The sequence below is a fragment of the Corvus hawaiiensis genome, chromosome 13 (assembly GCF_020740725.1).
Source record: "Corvus hawaiiensis isolate bCorHaw1 chromosome 13, bCorHaw1.pri.cur, whole genome shotgun sequence".
Lineage (NCBI taxonomy): Eukaryota > Metazoa > Chordata > Aves > Passeriformes > Corvidae > Corvus > Corvus hawaiiensis.
This window is the reverse complement of record NC_063225.1, coordinates 14,981,244-15,003,354: the sequence shown is the minus strand read 5'-3', so window position 1 is coordinate 15,003,354 and position 22,111 is coordinate 14,981,244. Positions and strand designations below refer to the sequence as shown.

At 38.7% G+C, this 22,111-nt stretch overlaps 1 protein-coding gene and 1 long non-coding RNA gene across 13 annotated transcripts in view; one reads left to right on the top strand and one right to left on the bottom strand.

The window, feature by feature from the left end:
* Positions 1–22,111, bottom strand: part of TJP1 (tight junction protein 1) — a 190,226-nt gene that overhangs the window by 142,208 nt on the left and 25,907 nt on the right. For 8 of the 11 annotated variants that reach the window (XM_048318273.1, XM_048318275.1, XM_048318272.1 and 5 more), the window contains exon 3: positions 7,425–7,557. In XM_048318273.1, coding sequence (XP_048174230.1) covers positions 7,425–7,557 — 133 coding nt within the window. Of the gene's footprint in view, positions 1–7,424; positions 7,558–16,477; positions 16,701–22,111 lie in introns of those variants that run through there. The other 3 variants (XM_048318278.1, XM_048318281.1, XM_048318279.1) reach the window with 3 other exon arrangements.
* LOC125332898 overlaps positions 16,387–22,111 on the top strand; it is a 30,061-nt gene continuing 24,336 nt past the window's right edge. The window contains exons 1-4 of one of the 2 annotated variants that reach the window (XR_007206661.1): positions 16,470–16,554; positions 19,796–19,922; positions 20,206–20,423; positions 21,847–21,947. This is a non-coding gene — a long non-coding RNA (uncharacterized LOC125332898). Of the gene's footprint in view, positions 16,555–19,795; positions 19,923–20,205; positions 20,424–21,846; positions 21,948–22,111 lie in introns of both variants that reach the window. The other variant, XR_007206660.1, reaches the window with a different exon arrangement.

The window sequence follows — 22,111 nt, the reverse complement described above, 5'->3', positions numbered from 1 at the left end:
AGAAATAAATCTGGGAAGAATTTTTGGCATGAAAGACAAATGCACTCAGACTCAAAGCCAGTTTAGATTCACTTACATAAAATTCTTTTGGACAGAAACAATTATTTACCACACAAGTATCTAATGCCTAACAAAACATTAAGGTATCTAATCTACAATAAGAAACCTTGATTTTTCAGAAAAAAAAAATTACATTAGCATTGACCTAGAGAAGCTTACATTTATATGAGTGTTACTCTTTTCCCTGAGTCATCCCATCAATTTGCTTTAATACGACACTGATCATCATGTGGCTCCATACAGAGTTCAGTTCAGAAACTGAGACATTCAAGGGAGCTCGGAAGTATCTCAAAAGCAGATAGTGGTCATTCTCAATCACCTCTCTGCTTCCCTGTGTCTCTGGACTAGCTGAAGGACAAACAATTGGACCCTTATTCTGCTTGGGGCTGCAGTTCACCAGCAGGTGAGCACTGTAATATTGAGACTAAATACATGACACTAGCATCCTACACCACCACACAAAGAGGATCTGATATTATGTAATCTAAAGACAAACTACACAATGGCCTACATATCTTTTGACATTTTAAGAGATGATGGACCTGACAAGTCACAATCAGCCCCCAAGTATAATGGTGGTGGAGTAATCAAGCAGGTATTACTCTAACAAATGCCAGAGTATTTCAGTACAGCTCCATCTGCCCAAATTCATAATGCCATTCTGAGAAGAAATAAAAATAACCTAAAACATGCACTCACTCAAAAATATAGTTCTAAGTAAAATTAAATGTAAACACAGTCATTAGTATAATGTCTATTATGGAGGTAACATTCTTGGTAGACTTAAACTGGAGCACTGAATTTGTTGAGAAACATAAATCAATCAGTCTGAATGAATTCAGAAACACAAACCAAGGTCAATCAAAATTCAGAATTTAGCAAATTAAATTACTTGTTCATTTATCGTTAACTCCCTTAGGTTAATCTTAAGGCTGCATAAGCTTCACCTAGTATTATGCTTGAGATTTAATAATTTGCCTTGACATTTAGAATAGCTCTTACATAAAACTTTGGATTTGTTTTTAAATAAAAAGCAAGATGACAGAATAAACAATGCTGAAAATATACCTCTCTTTCCCAGAGGAGATATAATCTTGGATCAAAAGCCTGCAGTTTTTTTTCCTCTTTCCATCAGTATTATATTTCCAAAGTTGTTCCAATGAAACTTTTTCCTCTGATTTAAAACTATTAACTATATATATTAAAAACAGTATTATGTATTTTTCTGCTTTTTTCTATATACTTGACCAATAAAAATACACATGTAAGATGTAAAGAATTTTCATTTCATTAACTGTAAAATGTGTTAACTGCTTAAATATTCCTTTTTTTTTTTTCATTATTTAAACTATCTTAGGTAAAATAAACTGGCCAAAACTGGCACTACTGTATAAAATCAGTACACCATCAATAGATTAAATTATTATAATAAGTGGGTTACAGTACAACAACAATATTGTGAGGCAAGTCTAAGCTACCAGAGAGGATTTAAATCTTGGAAACAGCTGCATAACAACCACACTTCTCTGAACAGTAACAAATTAAGGGCATCCACAAGACTCCAGCTGTGCTAATGAGTTCTTCCTTCCACATCTACAAAGACGATCAAAATACCTGCAGGACTTTTTAAAGAACATGAGCGCTCTTATGTCTCCATCCTAAGAAATTGAGTCTGATACATATAATTTGTGTTATTATTCATTTCTCATTTTACTAGTTTTACAGATGCATATTCAAATTAAAATACTCAGCGGGAAAATCAAGACAAATGGAAGTATAAAACCAGAAGAATTTTGTTTTAAAAAAAACCCAAAAATAAAATTACAGAACAATATCTACCACCTCAGAAGTCATTTGTAAGATGATTCAAAGGGAAGATGAGTTTGAACTAGATGAAATTAAATAAAAACCTGCAATAAATCAGTGCTTCAGGACAAACTAGACTGCCTTGCTCAGCAATATGCTCCATGAAAAGTTAACCAGTATGGTGCAGTACTATGTTTTGATGACTACATTTTTTGCACTGGGGAAGTAGGGCTACTCACAGCAACAGTTACCCAACATATTGGTAAGGGCATCTCCAACAACAAATTGAATCTAAGCCCGCTGTATGCTATGAAAAGCTACCAAGGAGATTGGGGAAGTGAAATAAAGATGTCATCACAAATATCCATTCAAGTTAATCACTAAAGCCTCCAAAGAGCCTTGAAACTTCATTAGAAATTAAAAAGCACATGAAACTGCTGGTAAGAGCAGCAGCAGCACAATGATACAGCCAACTCACTGGGAGCTGCTCCCTGAGAACTCCAGAGCACACACACCTCCCTGCACACAGAACATGCAGGGCACACACCCCCACAGAGCATGCGAGGTCAATCACTCCATCCTGCTAATGAGAGCAGGCAAGCACACAGAGAAGTATCGAGCTTCTGCAGCTCCTCTGCAAGAAATCATACAAGGTACCACACCTGTTCAAAGGCATAACACTTACTACAGTGCACTAAAAATCACTTTCTGGGTGAACATGTGCATTCCCTATCCAAAGAAGGCAATCCTGTGTTACCTGAGTCTCACTTTCTGATTATCTCTTCCTTTGTTGTCTCTTTCATTTTGTCATGCATTCCACAGTGTTTTATTCAGACTGCTCTTTCTACTTAGTTGTCTTTCTTTTCTCCTCTTTTGTGTAATCTCCTACTCTACTGTGTTACTTCTGTGCTTTGCATGCTGACATCATGGACCTCTAAAGCATTAGTGCACAGCAATTCTAGCGAATATCACTTCATTGGCAGTACATGTCAAGAAGAGACAAAACAACGCACCAGAAAAAGGAATGACTAGAAACGAATGGAAAAGTGGAAAAAAAAATACTGCATTGCTATAACATTTTGCAAAATTATTCCTTGGATTTTAACTCCTATGCAAGTGGAAGTACACTGGAGATTTTCAGCTTTGCTCCAGCTGCAGGTTAACTGAACCTAGCTGCGTGCATGTTCAGTGAAAGCACACTAGCACCAGCTGCCTCCAGCACTGGAATTGTACATATTGGAGATAACTGCAGTGCTCTGATTTCCAAGACAAGCTCCTTTGTCCACAAGGGATGATTTTAGCAGGAAAGGCTTAAATCCAAATTCCTTTAAAAGTACACTTTTCAAGGTGTTGATTTCAGTAATTTCTCAAGTCCAATCAAAGAGTTACAAAACTAAAAATGAAAAAAGGTAACTTAGACATAAAATTCATTATCTGAGCTCCTTATAGAAGTTTTCAAAGTCTCCCTTTTGGTCATTCCCAGGAAACGTCAGCACTGACTCAAAGGGAAAAAGGGAACAGTTTCTCTGCATCTACACATTATAGGGGTGGTCAGTGTTTGTAGTCCTATGAGACATGTACAAAATTGGTCCTACAGTCAGCAACCGTGAGATCCATTCATACACCTCTGAGCTGTCACACAGCCTCCCAAGGTAGCTCACACACAAGTGAGGAGGATGACTCCCAGTGCTCCTTCAGGCAGGGCAGTCCCAAAATGCACCTGCATCCCAACATGACCTTCAGAAGCCCTAGCATCAGTGCAGCACTTGAACAGCTTGAGAGCCATATGCAGCTAAAGAATCAAAGGTTAGTCACATCTTACCTATTATTAGAAATAGATTGTAAGGTCCTTGAGAGCAAACACTTAATGTTTGCACAATGTCTAGTACAACAAAAACCCTGTCGACGAATTGGGCTCAGAACTGCTACTGCTATCTGGGATAGCTTGTACAAAGCCAGGGTTTGTTTCAGTGTAATAAAGATTAAAATATGGATGTAATGGAACATTAATACAACAAGCTCAATCTGCAAGGTAGTAGGTATTCCACACATGCCTCCAACAGCTGATGATTCTATTCTTTATCTTTTCTCCCTTTTTCTGCAACATAGTCTAGGAGTTCTGCAACATTTCTGGGTTGAAAATAACCATTTACCAATATTCAACATAAAATACAGGGTTGGTTTTTTTTATACATATCACTAAAACTGAGTTTTTCAAGGGCTAATATCTGCCACAGCACAGCATGATGATACCCCTTCAAGTTCTACTGAAGAAGAACTGAAGGGCAATAAAACAGATTTTACTTAGTTTGGGTGAACAGGTGCTCATCTGACTAAGTGGTGCTACTAATACATGGAAAGGATAAAGAAAAGAAAAAGGGTGCAAAAAGTTGAAAACAGATACACGTTTTAAGGGAGTTGCTGTGCTATCACTCTGTGGCTTAACATAATTTCATCACTTTATCTTCTCACTTGCTGCCTTAGCAAAATGGTAAAAAGAAGCATCACTTACAAACCCCAGTATCATCCACTTAAGACAGCAGAGGTATCACTAAGAAATAAAGCTGACATTTTTTCAGCAGTCCTGCAGACTCCCACCACTTGTAATCAGGAAGAACTTAGACCTTCTGGAAGTGTCTTGTAAGCTTAATACAGGTGAGCCAGGTACAGGATGTAAATACAGGTATGCAATGCACCAGCTGGGAATTGTGTGCTTTGACAGTCTCACACAAATCATAGAATGGCTTGGTTTGGAAGCGACCTTAAAGGTCATCTAGTTCCAATGCCTCACAGTGGGCAGGGATGCCATCCACTAGATCAGGTTGCCCAGGACCCCATCCAGCCTGGCCTTGAACGCTTCCAGAGCAGGGACATCCGAATACCTGAGGCTTGCAGTTGGTCACAGCAGCAGCAGGCCACTGGATAATGAGGTTTCACAGACAAGGAGCTCTCTTGCACTCTTAGGTAGATGACCCATATTCAGAGCCACAGGTACAACCAAAAGCCATTAATATCGCAAACTTCATATTTTACTAACTGCAGTAAACAACAGACTTTGCAGCATCACCCTCAGACAACCCTCTGAAGGCACCCCGGGTAGTTCCTCCCTGGCCTCTGCTGAAATTTTACTCATGCAAAAGGTTCTTCACTGGTTATTCCCTCCCTTGCAAAGAATAAACCTATTTTTTAATGAGCCTCCCAGTTTAATGCAGCTCCCACAACTCACCCCCAGCTTCAGGTGAAGTCATAGTAAAGTAGTACATATAGCATTTTTGTGTATTGAATTTTTGTATGGGCGTATTGCATTGAAATGCAGAACTTTCCCACAGGGGACACATTTATTCACATGAAGAAAAGAAAGCATAAGTTATTTTTTATGTCTTTCTGCTGTTAGGATTTGTCCTCGGTAAGAATTTGCTGAGTGAAACCTTTAAACAAAAGGTTTACAAAGAAGATTAGTTTAGGATGCATGTAGACATTACTTACTTTAAAGTGAAACCCAACAATTTTCAGTATTACTAATGGATCTCATTCTCATTACATGATGAATGAAACCAACAGTTCACTGGATGCTGACATTACTTTGTCAGCATGTAAGTTATCCACATATTTAAATATGAAAATTTTAATCTTTGCTGTGCATAAAATGAATATACTACAGCATAAAATAGTTGTAAAGAGAACATTTTTAAAAGCTCCTTTGTGCTTTAACTTTTATTTCTAATTTTTTTCTGTCTGCCAGTGTTTGAGTGTTTTTACTAGATGAAGACTCTTAACATGGAAAATGTTCAGTTCTGAGGGCAGTCTTGAAAGACTTAGGCACACTAATTTATTCAATTACTTCTTTAGATCTATTTTTCATCACAATTTTAGAACAATAAAACCACAACTCTACAGCATCAAGAAATATTTCAGTGTGATTCTAAATTATGTAGCAGCAAGAAAATCCGTATTTTTAACTCTGATTTGTGTGCTTAGCTATGCAAACCTGTATCATCCTTTAACATGAGACCTCAGAAAAAGTGAACTTCCTTTCCTGATCCTAATTATCAATACTTAGCTATTAATGTATGAATTAATATATATACATACTATACACATTTGTATGCTACAAATACAGACCAGCCTATTGTTATCTGTCTCAAATGTCTTTGCAAAGGTCCTATGGCAAGCAAGAAATTCTTTTTATCATTGGCTATAATCTCTTTTTCTTTGAAGGCTCCAAGAGTAGAGATAGATTTAGATAAAATTTCTTAATAGGACCACACAGATGAAGACCCATAAAGCAGAAGGAAATTTTGCTCCCCAAGGGAACTTCTAACCGTCAGCAGAGCAATGATTACAGTGGTATCAGTGCTGTGACAACAGTTAGCACAGACACACCAAAGGCAGCTGGAAATGAGGCAGCACAGCCTGAGCATAGCTCCTTCACACATTCCCCAGCCAGGGCACCCAGCCGTGCAGGACTGGCTGTATTCAGAAGTATCTGGGCACCATACAACATACTACATCCCAAACCCTCACTAGTAAGTTCATTACTTCCTTGAACAGAAAACAACAAGCTCTTTGTCCCAAAGATAACACTATGAGACTTCGCAATTAGAAACAAAGCTGTCCTGAGGAAAAAAATACAAGTTATGCTATTGGCATCATCTGAAAAACAACCCCCCTGAAAGACAACACACTCAAACCACTGTTATGCCTTAAAGAAGTTTCCCCAATTCCCATCTGAACATTTTAGTGATATTGTTTCTAGTACTATGCAATGCCAGACAGTATCTTCACATCACTATTGATTTCTACATTTGAAAGACAGTACATATTTTTTAGCTCTTTCAAGCTCGTATTTCATAACCAATTTATAATTTAGCACAGTCTTTGACATTGTTTAAGTATTTAAAAATTACATTGTTTTGACCGAATTCTCCCCAGTTAGCTGGGAGGTTGTCATGGTTCTTTGCCATGATCACATTGAAGTTTCAGAAACTATAACACAAATACACCTACCACCTAACCAAAGAGAAGAGAAAAGGTATATACTAGTACTGCCTAACTGTAGTAACATATCACCTGTGATTCCAGCTTTCAAGTACTATAAGCATATACATCTCTTAGAAAAATATATTTCCTTTTCTAGCACTTTATTATTGCCATATGCAAATGAAATAGTTTTGTAGGTTTTGTAAAAAGTAATGTTTGTTTTTAAAAGTAACTTCCAAAATCGCAATATAAAAATAAAATTTGAAATTTCTCATTCACTTTTCACATTTACTCAATTTCCAGTCAATTTCTTAATCTTACACAGGCAACATTAAAATTTGACATAAAAATTTATCTCTCATGATTGCTGAAGAACAAGAATATAGTTGTACATTACTAATTATACAAGTGACACCACTGCTCTTAATATTTGGCAACGTAGCAAGGCAATTAAAATATTAAGTACAATACCTTTGCTAATCTGACGAACAGGTAAACAGAATGCAAGAAGCAAACTGCTTTATTAATAAGATTCTTTTAACTTCACAGAGGATAAATGTAAAAGGTATGGTACTTACAGTGAATTCACAGAAATCAATGCTATCAAGACTTTTGCTTCTGTGTATTCTCCCTTTTATTCTTCTTAAAGAGGGCTTTCCCTGACTTACACTACAGGTAGCACCATTGGGATTTTCGGAAGATGGAGTTACCCTGCCAAACAAAAAGAGCCACATATCAGACAAAGAATACATTCTTTTATTCGTTTATAGTAGAAAATATACAAAGGAAAACACATTCCCATGCTATACATATAAGAAATATCATTCCAAGTGACAGTTTTCAATCATTAAGTGCCAAAATAAGCCCACAAGCATGTAGAATTCTAGCTCCCATCAAGACCACACTCCTTGCAAATTTTGTCAAAAACATACTGCAGTTATCTTTTTCGTACAAAAGTGAATAGAATCAGAAAAAAGATACATTATAGAAAAATATATTTAACTTCTGAAAAATTAAAAGGAATGCTCTTCTCTATTGCTTCAGTGGCAATCCAAGTCCTGTGATACATGTTGATAACTGCCAGTTAAATCACCAGGAGCTTTTGACCTTTTCCAGTTTGATGGCACCATCCAGGCTGATGGTGCTTCAGCTACTCTAGCAATGAGTAACAACAAACAGTAATGGCATTAATAGCACCTGTTTAAGTTACAGGGGTAATATATTAAGCAACTACACTTTATAAGGCCTTTCATCATATCATAATCTACACATAGTCCTAGGGGGGAGTCCATAACTAAAATATTTGGAGGAAGCAATCCATATTTCAATGAGCTTGCTGGAAACCGTTAATGAACAGAACTGCATGGGGTTAACAACTAACTAAGTGTATCAGGATTTGTGAGGGGAATATTTTAAATTCAAAATAGTCCCTAGTCAGACTGACACGTTAGAAAAAGGAAAACTGTATTCCAGCAAATACACTCAGCAAGAATTACATAAAAACATAAAAGTCTTCATGTCCAGATTTACACTTGTTTCATATTATTTCTCAACTGCAGCCATAGAAAATTTCAAAAACTAGCTTAAATGAGAAATAATATGGGGTTTTTTGCATTTCCCTAGTCTTTGGACAGCAGTTCAGTATTTCTCTCTAAAACCGTTCAGATTCCTCTCACAAAAGAGGATGGTTTTTAGGTTCTTTTACTTAGAATTAATGGCTTTAGTATGGACATAAATGTTTGTGCAAAAAAGAAAGGAAGGTGGAGATTTCCAAAACATATGCATCACCAAAACAAACCAACTCCTGAAATACACAATTCCAAATACAAAATACAATAACCACATGATGAACACACTTGTTTGATTACTGAAACTTCCAGGTTTACACAATGCCATGATCAGAATAACAAGCCCATGGGACAGCCTGTTGCTACAATATCCAAACTTGAAAATTAAAGCAAATCCTTTCAAATCTTATTCAATTTATAAAAATAAAGCCCTTCATTTTTTGTTGAATTACTGCAACTACAAAATCGCTATTCTGTTTTCAGATGCCTGATTTTTGGGGGTTTTTACACATGCACACTGACACACACACCAACATCTTGCTGTAAGTTCTCTTGATAATGCAGTAATTTGGTTAGATGTTTTTTCCCCCTTGGGTTACTTTATTGCCAGCTTTAAACTGCAAATTTCTACCTGAAAACGTAACTATAATATCCATATATCTTAATCACAATGTGAAACTCCTGCTGAAACTGCACTGGATTTTTTTGTCTAATCATATATGGATTGAGTTCTGAGAACCATGCCTGCCTACTACAGCAACATTTTTGCTCACACAAACTGGAATACAGAAACTTCAAGAACACCACATATTCCCTGCTGAAATGTCTTCAAGAATTACCAGGACAAATTTCCAAAGAAAGACAACTGCTCAGTCTCTGTCTTATTCCACAGACAATAGCATTTATGATGACAGCATGTTTCTATTGTATGAATGTCTGTTCTATAACATTTCTGCTCAAGTACCTAACTGTGCACACACTGTGTCCATGGCAGATGCAGATGCTGGAGTCCTCAGAGAGATCCATTGTTCCCATACTGTCAGAGACTGTGTTTATTCTCTCTACAGAAGATCTTTGAAAGCTGCCTACTCCATTACTTATAATTTGGGTTAATTAATCATCAAATGCACCTCTGATGAATTAAATGCTTGGCATGTTAGACTTCCTCCTTATATTTAATAGAAAAGTTTAACAGCTGTAAGATCCACTGGGCTCATCCTTATCTTGAATAGCATTTCAAACCATTTATTTTAGGTTCTTATCCACAAATGCACATTTCTTTAAGCAGCAAGTCTTTCAATGTTTTCTGATACTGAAAAGCCTTTCAAAAAAAAAAAAAAGAAAAAAAAGAAAAAAGAAAACTACTTACATGAAAAAATCCCAAACAAGTACAAATAGCAGGGTAATCAAAGTTATACAGTTTTAACAAAGATCTATACTAGTGGTATGTTTTGAAGGCCCTTCTGCTTAGGAGAGTCACTCTTTAAAGCCACTTGAAAAAATGAACTTGCTGCCACTGGAATCCAGCCATCACTTCATTCTGCAGAGAATAAATTATGGCTGTTACTTGTTAGCTTCTAAGATACAGAAAAGTGGTTTTTAAGTTAGATTTAACTTTCAAAATATAATTATATGAGAAGGAATATCACAATTTATCTGTTCCCTCCAATCCTATAAAATCATTAATTTCTAGATCTCTTTACAAGCAAATAAAGTATTATTTAACCAACCAAAAAAAAAAAAAAATCCAATCAATATCATTGATATTGGGAAGCTTTGCACTGTATGTACACCAAAGGAAAGGTCTGAGGTGAGATGTCCATGCTAACAGCATTACGGGGGTTTTTGACTCTATGGTTGATGAGGAAACTTTGGGACAAGTGCAAACCAATTAACTATCAGCTTCTCCCGTGCCTCTGCCCCTCCTACAGTTTTAGCAACGGGAAGCAGTAACAGACCTGAGACAGACTTGGATCAATTTTACCCAGGCTTTGCAGAATGCCAGATGCAGCAATGAAACTCTCAAGAATCCATTTCCAGTAGCATTCATGCAGTACTGCAACAGGAACTCCTTCAAACACTAGACACTTCCACAATGAATATACCTCAAAAGTTAAGACTATTAAGTTGCAAAATAAACCCACATGAATGCAAACTCTTGAGGAAAGATCCAAAGTGTTTTGAGATTAAGTTAAATTATTAAAAAATTTGAAAAATAGCATTTTAAAATCCTTGTCTCTTTTGAATTATGCTTTGTGTTCTCAGAGTATTCACTGTAATCACAGAGAAACAAAGTTGACTATTTTTAAATGAATACTGAAATTATAATGCAATGCTCCATGGTTCTGGCATCTGAACCTCAAGTTAAAAAAATAATTAATGACATTTACTACCTCTAATTGCCTACTTTCAACTTTTATTTGAATTTCTGAATACAAATTAATACAATATTAATAGCAAATTAGTAAGTAAATTGCTAAGTCACTGTAATACCTGCATCAGGAGTATAGAGGAATTATCACACGCTAAAGGAGAAAAATTTCTAAGAGCCCTTTTAAAATATCTGCAGCCCATCAACTACTTCAAAGCAAGTACTCTTGAACAAAAGCCTAGGAATGATATGTTCAAGGAAGTCTAGAGCTTTAAAAAGTAGAATATAGCATAAGGATCTTTGAAGGTAATGAACAATTCCTGATACCTTGCCTCAAATTTGCTGTTTCTGTTCAAATAATACATTTAATATTCTGGAAACATAACACCTTTTTAATGGAGCTCATCACAGGAATCCTAAATTAAGGCACCCTATTCATTAACTTTTGAAAATTTTAGTCAAGTAAAATAGAACCATTCTGTATATCCCACCGGGAGTCTGAGGTCCTTATTTATTATCCACAATTCTTACAACGGTTTCATTGACCTTGACTGGTTCCTGATCGTATATCACATTACATAACCATGACTCTAAATTATTTCTCTAGTTTGTAAAATAAGCAAAAACCTTAAACTTTCACTATCTGTATTCCACTGACAAGCACAGTAGCCTAACATAATACTGTGCAACAGTGACTTCAAGGTGAAGTGTCATATCAAGAGCTAATGACTTAATACATATAAAATAATTAGATGGCGTGCGTATAATACAAGTCTCTTAATAAAAGCTATATTTATATTCTACTCACACATAACAACTTTCTATATTACCCAACGTTTTTGTAGTTAAATTATGTCTGAAATTACTAATGTCATCTCAATTTCTAGACACACCAGGTACATTGAAAATCTTTCAAGAACTTTGAAATGTCTTTTCTTGTTCAGTGATTAGAGCTCTGAACAATTTTATAAAAGTCAACATCAGAATGTTTAAAAAACACATCTTGAAATGAAACATTTTCTGTAATTGTTTTCCAAGTCCAGTATTAGTTCTAGAGTTAATGCAGAGTGGACAAGGCTTTGACAACAATGCAACCTCAACAAGACTTCTAACGGTGACATAATTATTACGCTTTTCATACTGCAAGTTGCCTGCCTATCCTATAAAAAAAGCATTTAGGTTCTTGTAGCAACATTGAATCCTCGGAAACTTCTACCTCTGGTAAGCTACACAGATCTTAGCTGAGAGATGTATAAAATTCCCATAATTATATACCTCCCATTAGAAGCCAGTCTTCCTCAGCACCGCAGAAAGTGAGGATGCAGGCTGGGCTCAGCTCAATGTGATCACTGGCTTCTGGCTCAAACACAAGGCTGGAAAAGCTGAAATTTACTCCCACAGATCAGACTGGAAATCCTAAAATTATAGCTACTCAATATTAATATTTGTTTGAGAAAATAAAAAGCAAATTTGAAACAATGCTAGAGACACTGAGCACTCAGCTGCTATGCTGAATTCTTGTGCACCTCTACAAGTATGTTGATTTTAAGAATGGTATCCTGCCTCCCGCAGGAAAAAAAAAAAAAAAAGTATTAATTAACTTGCAACATGAATAAATCTTTACAATAGGCTAAACTGAAATTTTTATCCCCATTCCAAAAAGTATTAACTGGAATCAGTAATCAAAAATGGAAAATATCCATTCTGAGGATCTGTACTTTTCCAAAGAGTTCTGTAGAGACACCAAGAAGATCAATCTTTGATGTTTTCTTTCTCCTACATTAAGGTGACATTTTCCATTATTTAATTATACTAAATATGACACTACTTAGAACATAAACAAACAATGGCACTTCTCTCCCTAGGGATGGTTCTAATGATAAAACAGACATTCTTCATTATAAGCCTGGGCTTCTACAGCCAAGCCAGCCTCAATACAAAGACTCTGAGACAACAAAGCTTTCAGATCAGTGCTTAATTCCAGACATGCTGGTTACTCCTCACTGATTTCAAATAAGATTACTCCTACGCTTGAAAATAAATGTGCCTGTGCAGTGTCTTACAAGAAGCAGCTATCATTTAACATTCAGGCTTCTATATCACACATTCTTTTAACAAAAGCACCAGACAGGGGAACTGGATCCTGTCAAAATTCAAATTCTATAGTGCACTGCATCTGCATTCTTTTCTGTAACCTAGATTGCCTCAGACAACCATCAATCATTCTTAAAAGAATGTAAATATGGAATAGTCTCAGCCATTTCCATAATCTCCCCAATGAAAACTTATCACTAACTGAGCTTTTTGCCTTTTTTCATGATGCTGCACTCCCCTGCACCAAGGGGAGCAGCGAGGGTATTCGCCAAAGCACAGGAAGTCTTTCAAAGTAAAGGCAAATGATGAAAGAAACAGAAGGGAATATTAGTGAGAAGAACTATTAGAATGGATAGGATATCCTGGAGGGGAGTTTGTTGTTGGTTTTTCTTTTACATTTGTTTATTTATTTGCCTGCTACCTTCTCCTTGCAGCAGAGAAACGTAATAATCAGTTTGACAAGAAATTATGGTCTACCTGTAGCTCCTCTTAATAATGTAATTTAGCATTTCCCAATTGTACAAGGACTCAGGTTGCACATATTGGGATTTCAGTAAATATTTATAAAAATTTACTATTGTAAACTACTCCCAGTTCAGCTGTCAGTTTTTTCTTGATCACCTTTGCAGATGTTAGTCCCTGCTGCACTCTACCTGCACTAGCAGTGTTATGATGGTGGGTTTTGTATCCAAATACTGTCCCTCCCACAAGAGGATTAAAAACATCCTACTCATCTCGTTTAGGCTCCTACATATTAGATTACAACACTGCACACACAGAGGAAAGGGTCTGAATCAGCAGATCAGGACTCCAGCAGCTTCCTCCAGCACTGAGTCCAAAACTACTGCCCCAAGTAAACGTCATCATAAAATTGTAAGCTCCACACGAAGCAAGTTTTTGTCTCCTCCACCTCCTGCCACAAGCCTGTGGCATAGCCTCCTTATCTTTGTTCAGTTGCCTGGTTTCTTAGCCACTTTATAATTATTTATTCTTAGCCCATTGTGAGACATCGGTGTTTTCATTTGTAGCTCTGCTTCCATGCATCACAGAATAGGACTTAGATTTTGGTGGGGGGGAAAGCAGGAGAAAATTGGAGTGACAGATGCTCTATAAAGAAATAAAACATTGCTGTTACCTTTTTCATTTTCTTTCAGTAGGATTCAGGTGGATTATCTCCACCAACAAAAGGATGAGTATTTTAACCCCTTTTTATTAAATTATGTCTTCACTACCACTTACAATACGGATTCACACATCAAAGAGCTTATGAACCTCATTGGTTAAACAGAAATTTTAAAGTTTTTTTAAAAAGCAAATAAAAATAGATTAAAAAGCATCCTCTGACTATAGACAGACTTGATTTATATGTTTTCTTTAGGTATTTTTGAGATTTCCAGTGAAACAGTATTGGAATATGCTTTTAGTTTATGTATTGCAAATATACACAAATATTGCATTGATTTGAGTAACAGCAACATATTTTCTCTCTAATGTTCAGATTTGCTTAATGCATTATTTGATACAGACTGTGCACAAATAAGAAAAAATTAAAATGACAAAGTATCTTTAAGCACTTCTCTAAGTGCATCAGAAAATAGTATTTCATCAATAAGCATAAAATCTATCCATATGGATAATGCCTAATGCTATTAAAGTTCTCAAAGAAAATGTGACTACATATCATGTCACTTAGTAATAAGAATATCCCAGAGACATACTTTCAAATGCTCAAGTAATTCACACATCTCTCTAAAATTTAAAAAAAAAAGTTTGCCTTATTTTTCTTTAACACTTTTAGCCAACTAAATCTTCACACAGCATTGCATTGCAGCAACATGGTGTCAAGCTAGAAATGTTATGAAATGCAATGCTTGTGGTATGTATTAGTGTGGAGCCACTATAATATTTTGCTGTACCTCAAAAAGCACAGAATCTCACCATGAAACAGAACAATATAGATCTGATCTAACTTCAACTGAAGACAAAGTAGGAGTTGAATCAGGTCCTTTCAGATGTACTTTTAAAGCACACAAATATATATAGCTTCCCCTCAACATGCCACCAAATAAAACACTTCCAAGAAGACACAGGAATTATTAAATAGAATAACTGTCATCATTACATTTCCAATAATTAAACTTCCCAAAAGATGTAACACACAACTGCATCCACTGCTGCACAGAGACAGGAGTGGCATTTGGGGAGAATAAAATAGGTATGGTACACTTTATGTAACTTACATAACCAGAATCAAACCACCGAATACATTGTAAAAACCTCTGATTAAATGTAATAAAACTTATCTGCATGACAAAATATTTTTGTCTAAAACTTAATTTGATTTTTTCATTACAATCAGGATGAACAGATTCATCAAACTGTGTTCTATCTGCAAGGAATAGCAAGATCTGGAATTAATAACAGAAAGCTTACTAGTTCCACATTATGTTTCTTCAAGTGATACATTTTCTTGACACTGTCTATACTAGCTGAAACTGTGGAGAAAAACAAAGTATAAAAAACCCCACATTCTACAATTCATGTAAGGGCCATTTTTATTACAACTGCTGACATGAAAACATTTTTATATCTATGTTTAAATAAAATGACCTATCATGCCTTCTGTAACACTTCACTTTGCTTCCCTAGGACCAGGTAAGTACAATGAAAGAAAACTGTATGACCACTACGACCTAAATACCACTCTTAGTTTTTTACAGATAAGAAACTCTCAGTGTACAAATTTGTGACTGATACCTTCCTCTCAGAATATCTGAGATGAGAAGTTCACATATTTCCTCCTTATTTGTCCTGATGATGACACACGTCCCACTGCTCCCATCGAGCGAACAGTGGGCTCTTGCCCGCCCACGAGTGACTGGGTATTGCAGTGCCATATGCCTGTCAGTGCCCTACTCACCCACATTACACCACTATACTTTAATACATTTTTCATAACATGTTGTTGATTCATCCAGAAAAATCAGTTCAGCACACAATCAGCAAGCACAAAAGGAGTGGGAATCAGTAAGGGGAAATGCAGGGTTTAGGGAAAAATGACCGTATTTGAACAGCACTACCTCTGGCGCTCACTAATCTATTAGACCTGCGTCTCCCTGTTCGCATTTTCTCTGTACACCTGTCAGCAGCAGCAGGGGCAGGGAATTCGGACCCGGCTCTGCACAGCCCGGGGCGGGAGCACACTGCGCTACATCGGCGGCAACACTCGGGCTGTCACGCAAGCGGTGTCCCCGCCGGAGCCGCTCCCGCGCCTCAGCCCTCGCTGCCATTGCCGCTGTGCCGGGTCCGGCAGCGCCGTCCCCGCGGGAGCGGAGCCTGCTCCAGCCGCGTCCTCCGCCGGGCCGGGCGCGGACAGCTCCGCCGGCACCAACAACGCCTCCCGGCGTTTCCACACGGCTGGCGGAGAATCCGCCGGGAACTTTGTGCCCCGGCGATGCCCGCCGGGAGCCGGAGGCCGGGTCTGGGCACGGCGCCCCTCATGTCCGCGGGGACCCCCCGCCGCCGCGCCCGCCCGTCCCGCCGCGGCCCGCGCTCGGCCCGGCCCGCAGTGCTCGCGGCCCCGTTTGTGCCTACTCACCACAGCTTCCTCTTTAGGGGCATCAGACTGCCCCTGTTGGAGGCGGTCACCCCTATGGCCATCTGCAAGACAGTCAGGTATTTCTGATACTTCATTTTGCCGTCGCCCCCCCTGTCCCTGCCTCGTCCCCGCCGCCGCCACCGACAGAGTCTCTCCAGCCGCTGCATGCAATCATCAAATTTTTATTTCCAGGCATCTGCCGTCCCTGCGTCGCGCTTCTTCCCCTCCTCCTCCTCCTGCCTCGCTCCCTCTCTCTCTGCCCCCCCGGCTCACGCTCTCCTCCTCCTGCCGCACTCCCTCTATCTCTGCCCCCAGCTGACGCTCTCCTCCTCCGCCTCCCGCCGCGCTCCCGCTATCCCCGCTCCAGCTGACGCTCTCCTCCGCCTCCCGCCGCGCTCTGCCCTCCCCCGGGCCCGCGCTCCTCTCCTCCTCCCGCTGTCGCACTCCCTTCCTCGCAGCCCCTTGCGCTTTTTCCCCCGACCCACTGCCGCGCCTCCCTCTCCCCCACCGCGCTCCCACCACCCCGCGCTGCCCGCCCCCGACTAGGCCCCCCGCCTCGCCTTCTCCTCACCTGGGCTATCTCTGGGCGGCGACCGCCGCACCCCCTCGCCCCCGGGGCGAGCAGGCCTTCCCCACCATCCCTGCCGCCGCCGGGGCGCTCCCGCCCCGCAGCCCTCCCCGATTACCTGGGGTATCCCGCCCCCACCCATGAGGCGCAGCCGCCGCGCTGCCCTCCCGCCATCAGGGGCGCGCCATGGCCGCAGCGCTGCCCGCGCCTCGCCGGCCTCGCCTCTAATCCCATTAGCGTCTAGAGAAGCCCCATGTTATTTTAATCGCCTCCCCGGCTAACGGTGTCGGTTGTAAGGTAGCAATAACCGAGCTCCGGGGCAAACGCCTCACCGCCTGCCGGGGCGGCCCCGTGAGGGGGAAGGTCAGCAGGAGGGTGGGGTGAAGCGAGGCGAGGATAGGTACGGGTGAGTTAAGGATGAGGGCGACAGCAGTGCTCAGGCGAAGGTTTGGACAGCGCATCCCGCCAAGTCTCCCTCAGGAAGGGCGGCTGGAAGGCAGCTCCCGCCGCGGGACCATAGGAGGCACCCCCAGCACCTACACGGGGAACCGCACTTAAAAACTCTGGTGAGGCCACAGGGAACCGGAAGGCAACCCCTTTTTTTAATTTTTTTTATTCCCATGTGAGGAAAGCAACTGGAACATGTTTGAGACCCATATGATGATAAAGCCGAAGTATTAAATTTGTTTTAGAGGGGTGCCCACCTTCTGGGTGCTTAAGCACAAATAGCTGAACGTGTAACTGTGTCATGGCCTGAGGTGTGACACAGTTATTATGGCTTTAATCTGTTCTCTGCCTTCCTCCTCAAGCTCAGCACTAACAGCAATAGAAGACTGTGGTGTCTGAGAAGTGCATTTGGAGTAAGTTCTATCATCTCGTACAGTATGATTGGAGACCCTCAGTGCAAACATCCTTGAAATGAGGGGTAGCACTTAGCTGGACACGTTAATCAATGGTGGTGGGAAATACTGTGGCCTGGGATACCCTGTTTAAGCACGTAGATAGATATTTTGCGGAGTGCAGATAAGAACAAATCCATGCTGAAGGGACAACTTTTCATTAAGCTGCTATAATGTGAAGAGTATGAGTTGTAATCCTTACCCTGAGTTGAGAGCCTAAGGTTGCACTGTCAGCTAGGAAGAAATAATGTGAATAGTATTGTCACTTTTTGGCTCAGAGATGAGCGTTTCAGTGATTTTTTGTGTGTGTGTGAATGTGTAATATATACCTCAAGGCTGCAGTGAGCTGCATTCTGCCTAGGCCTGTTCACTACACAGGAAGCAGAGAAGATAAATGCAATACTTAACAAGCACAACAGATTTTAATTAGAAACACAATAGTTGCATTACTGTAGTCAATGAGTTAAACGGCTTTGCATTTTCAGCCAAGAAATCTGATGTTCACAAATATCCTGAAATTCTGTGTCACAAATGCTTAAAAAAATTCAAATGGCAGCTTGATGTCCAGTATAAGCATGTACATCTCCAGCTCTGAAGATACTGTTAATGGGCTCTTTGACTTGAAGAGCTCAGGCATTACAAGCAATGAGGGATGGCTAACTTGAAATGATTAGGAAGATTAAGGAGGTGGCATTAATTGTTGTACTTAAACAATGCTCTTAGCATGCTAACTGGTAAGTATATATCTTATATACACAGTATATCAAATTAGTTTGAAAACCTGTAGAGTTCTTACTTTGCCTTAAAACCAAGAACTGTAAAACGAACACATTGCTTTCTCCTGTGTATCTAGTCATCATTAGCTGGCTGAAAAAACTCTTGTTGCCCACACATGTTATAAGAGAGTAAGTGTGGGCTGGATTTTGATCTCTACAACATTAACAGAATTCTAGAGACATTGTAATTGAAAGAGTCATTTACATTTGTGCAATACTATTAAGAAAATAGTATGCACCTTAAAATGGTAGGAGGTACTGACTAAAATAATGATGAGACTGTATTAGTATAAATATTGAATGTTATTTGTTATTATTAAGTATATGAATGTTACACCTGTCAGCTAGAAAAACATACCTCATGTAGAAATTCTTGAAAAAAAAAATCTAGTCCTAAGCTGGTTGTAGTGGTAGAAATTTTGTAGATCAGACAATCTACGGATATGAGGAAGCAAAGTTTATTTGAAAGATGATAAACCTGGAAGAAGCAGGTAAGCTGTCGGAGGTTTTTACTTTGTAAAAGGACTGTGTATCACAGAATCCCAAAACACTGTTTTTCACTTTTACATTGCAAGTTTGGGACATAAGTTTATTTTTAGTATTGATATACAAAAGAGTTAAGAAATGTGGTAACAGTACCTTGCATAAAGACTTACAATGGAGCGTGGGTGTATATTCAAAACATCTTTAAAAGTCTGTAACGTGATTCCTGTTCCTAATTCAATAGGGATTCCTAAATCTGTTTAAATTTGCTAAATAATGACAGTAACTCCAAATTTAGCTCTATAGTTTTCAACTATTAAATTACATGCATCTCGTATTAACAAATTAACTTATGCCCATTTTATGCACCATCTTCTGTACTTCTTGATGTGCATTACAGGTATAAAAAACAGTTATTAATGAAGACACTTCATCCTCTAATTTTAATTGGCATTATTTCTGTTTCTCTTGTACCTGTTCCTTCTTAGTGTGGCTCCATTATATATTGCCTTTCAGAACATCTTACTTTAAGCACCAATGTTTTACATATATGATGAAAGAGTAAAAAGATCCTGTCTTTCTTGCCTTTCAGACAACCAGCCTATTTTTAACAGGAGTCAATCAGCAACTTCCAGATTAGGGGAAGCGTTCGGACATCCCACTGTTAGCTCCAAGCCCTGCATGGACCTGTTTGCTGGGCTAAGACCAAAATTTCTAAGGTAGATATCCCTGCAAGAGAGGCTCTCTGATGCTATTTGCTGTTCTCCATGCAAACCAGTTCTGTCTAAATACACTGTCCTTCACTGCAGAAAGCTGGAACATTTTTTGAACCTAGTGTGTGTTTTAAAAGCAATTTAATTCTTGTTAAGTTAATATAGCTGTTTCATAGGGCTTTTTTCAGTACAAAACCAAGCAGAACCATATTAATTTCTTAATTTTATTTGCTCAGGTAACTCAGCTGCAGGCTTTACCTCAGAACAAGCTATAATCTATTTCTTACAGTCTGTGATACCCTGGCCTCTTCTGAAACCTGTCTCCAGAATGACCTTCTGATGCACTTCTTGGCTCAGAGAACAGACTGCTCTTTCACAGTTACAAGTTGCAATGTTGTGTATGCCTGCTACACTGAGTGGATGTGCTCTTGGCACAGCTCCACCCATGATCGTATGTTTACCGGGACAGTGGTGTATGCAGAATATCCATGGAAGGAGCCCGAGAAGGTAGAGTTTAATGCCAGTGTGTGTGATCATCTCAGCCCACACCATGGTGATTTTAGGCTGTTGTCAGCAGCAGGAGACTGACTCATTGCAACTTAGAGGGTGCCACTGAGGCAGTTGTACATTGGGAGCTCCCATCAGCTGCTAAGACTGAGGAAGCGCAATTGTGGTGTAAAGCTATTTTCATCCTAAGTTGTGCCTCTTGTTTTTTCCATCTTAATGTTGATAGTATATATATGAAATTACAGGGAGTGCAAAGCAAGGTTTGGCAGCATGATCTACCTCTTCTAGATTTGATTTCAGTAAGCCTGTCACTGGGATTGCGGAACCTTATCTTGCTTTCCGTTATCATCAGCCTTATCACACAAGCCTGTAGTGCCAGTTGTCACTAGGTGCCATCCTTTTCAAACTTTCACTTGTGTCAGTTTTGACTGTGCTCATAGGATGAGCGGAAATTTAGGTCTGACTCAAAAGACTTTGGAGACACTATAGAAATGTACTTTTTAAGTCTTAGGTATGCTTAAATTACTTCAGATAATGTAGTTTTTCTGGAATAATGTAAGGAAAAAGAAACTACGCTTCTAACTGGCATTGCTGTGCTAGTGAACAAGCAAAAATACTTTTTATTTGCTGATGTGGCTTACTTTGTTCAACAAACCGGTATAAGCTACTGTTCGGCAAAAAAAAAAAAAAAATCCTACCAGAATAACTGGCATCTTTATTAGTAATGTAATGGTTGCATTGGCAACTTTTGAGGGCAGATTAGACCTTAATGGCACATTTCTAGCATTCTATTGCATTGATTTTTAGGCTTGCAAAATTTATTAGAACTAAATCTAACATTAAATAAACTTGCTGCTGGTTTTATGGAATATTAAATAATGTCTTTTATTTGCATCTTAGGATAGTCTTAATTTTATCTGTACTGTGCATAAAACAGACACTTTTCATTACATCATCTGTTCCATATAGTTCTCAATACTGTGCTACTGTGTATGCTGAAGAATTAACATTTTGTTTACTTCTAGGATGAATCTGTTCCCCTTGCTGACTTTTACTCCAATGATTGATAAAAAAATCTTGATAAACGTCATGTTCTATGCTTCTGTGGTATTTAATATGATTTGGGAACTTTTTATTACACAGTTCAGTTGGTAAAGTGGCAGAGTTCCAGACTGATAGAATACAGTAGTGACATTAAAACACAACATTAGTTGACTGATCTCCGTCTGTAATTTAATCAAAATGTGCCTACTTACTAAGGAAGGTTTTTTTCTGCAGGAGTTGTTAGTAATGTGAACTTGTATAGTTAGTCAGTTATAGTAATAATATTAATAAAGATTTCCATTAAAGCTATTGTAACCGACTTCCTTGCTGTTTCAATCTGTCATGTGTAAACTTTTTATATCTTCCATTTCCTTCCCAGAAAAAAAGAGACGAATCATATCTATGAAAGGCAAAGCAATTCAAAATCTACAAGTTTGTCGGATGCAATGACTCTGGGGGTTATTTTCTCCCTCCTTAGAAGTAAGCAAGAAGTGTGTGTGTTTGTGTGTTTCCTAACTTCATTTAAAATACATAATTATGTGACTTTTTCTGATCTACTACGGTTTCTTTGTACTCACATTAATGTATTTATTGAAAATAATGCAAAGGGTTTTACCTGGCCTATTACAGCTTTTTTTCATAAA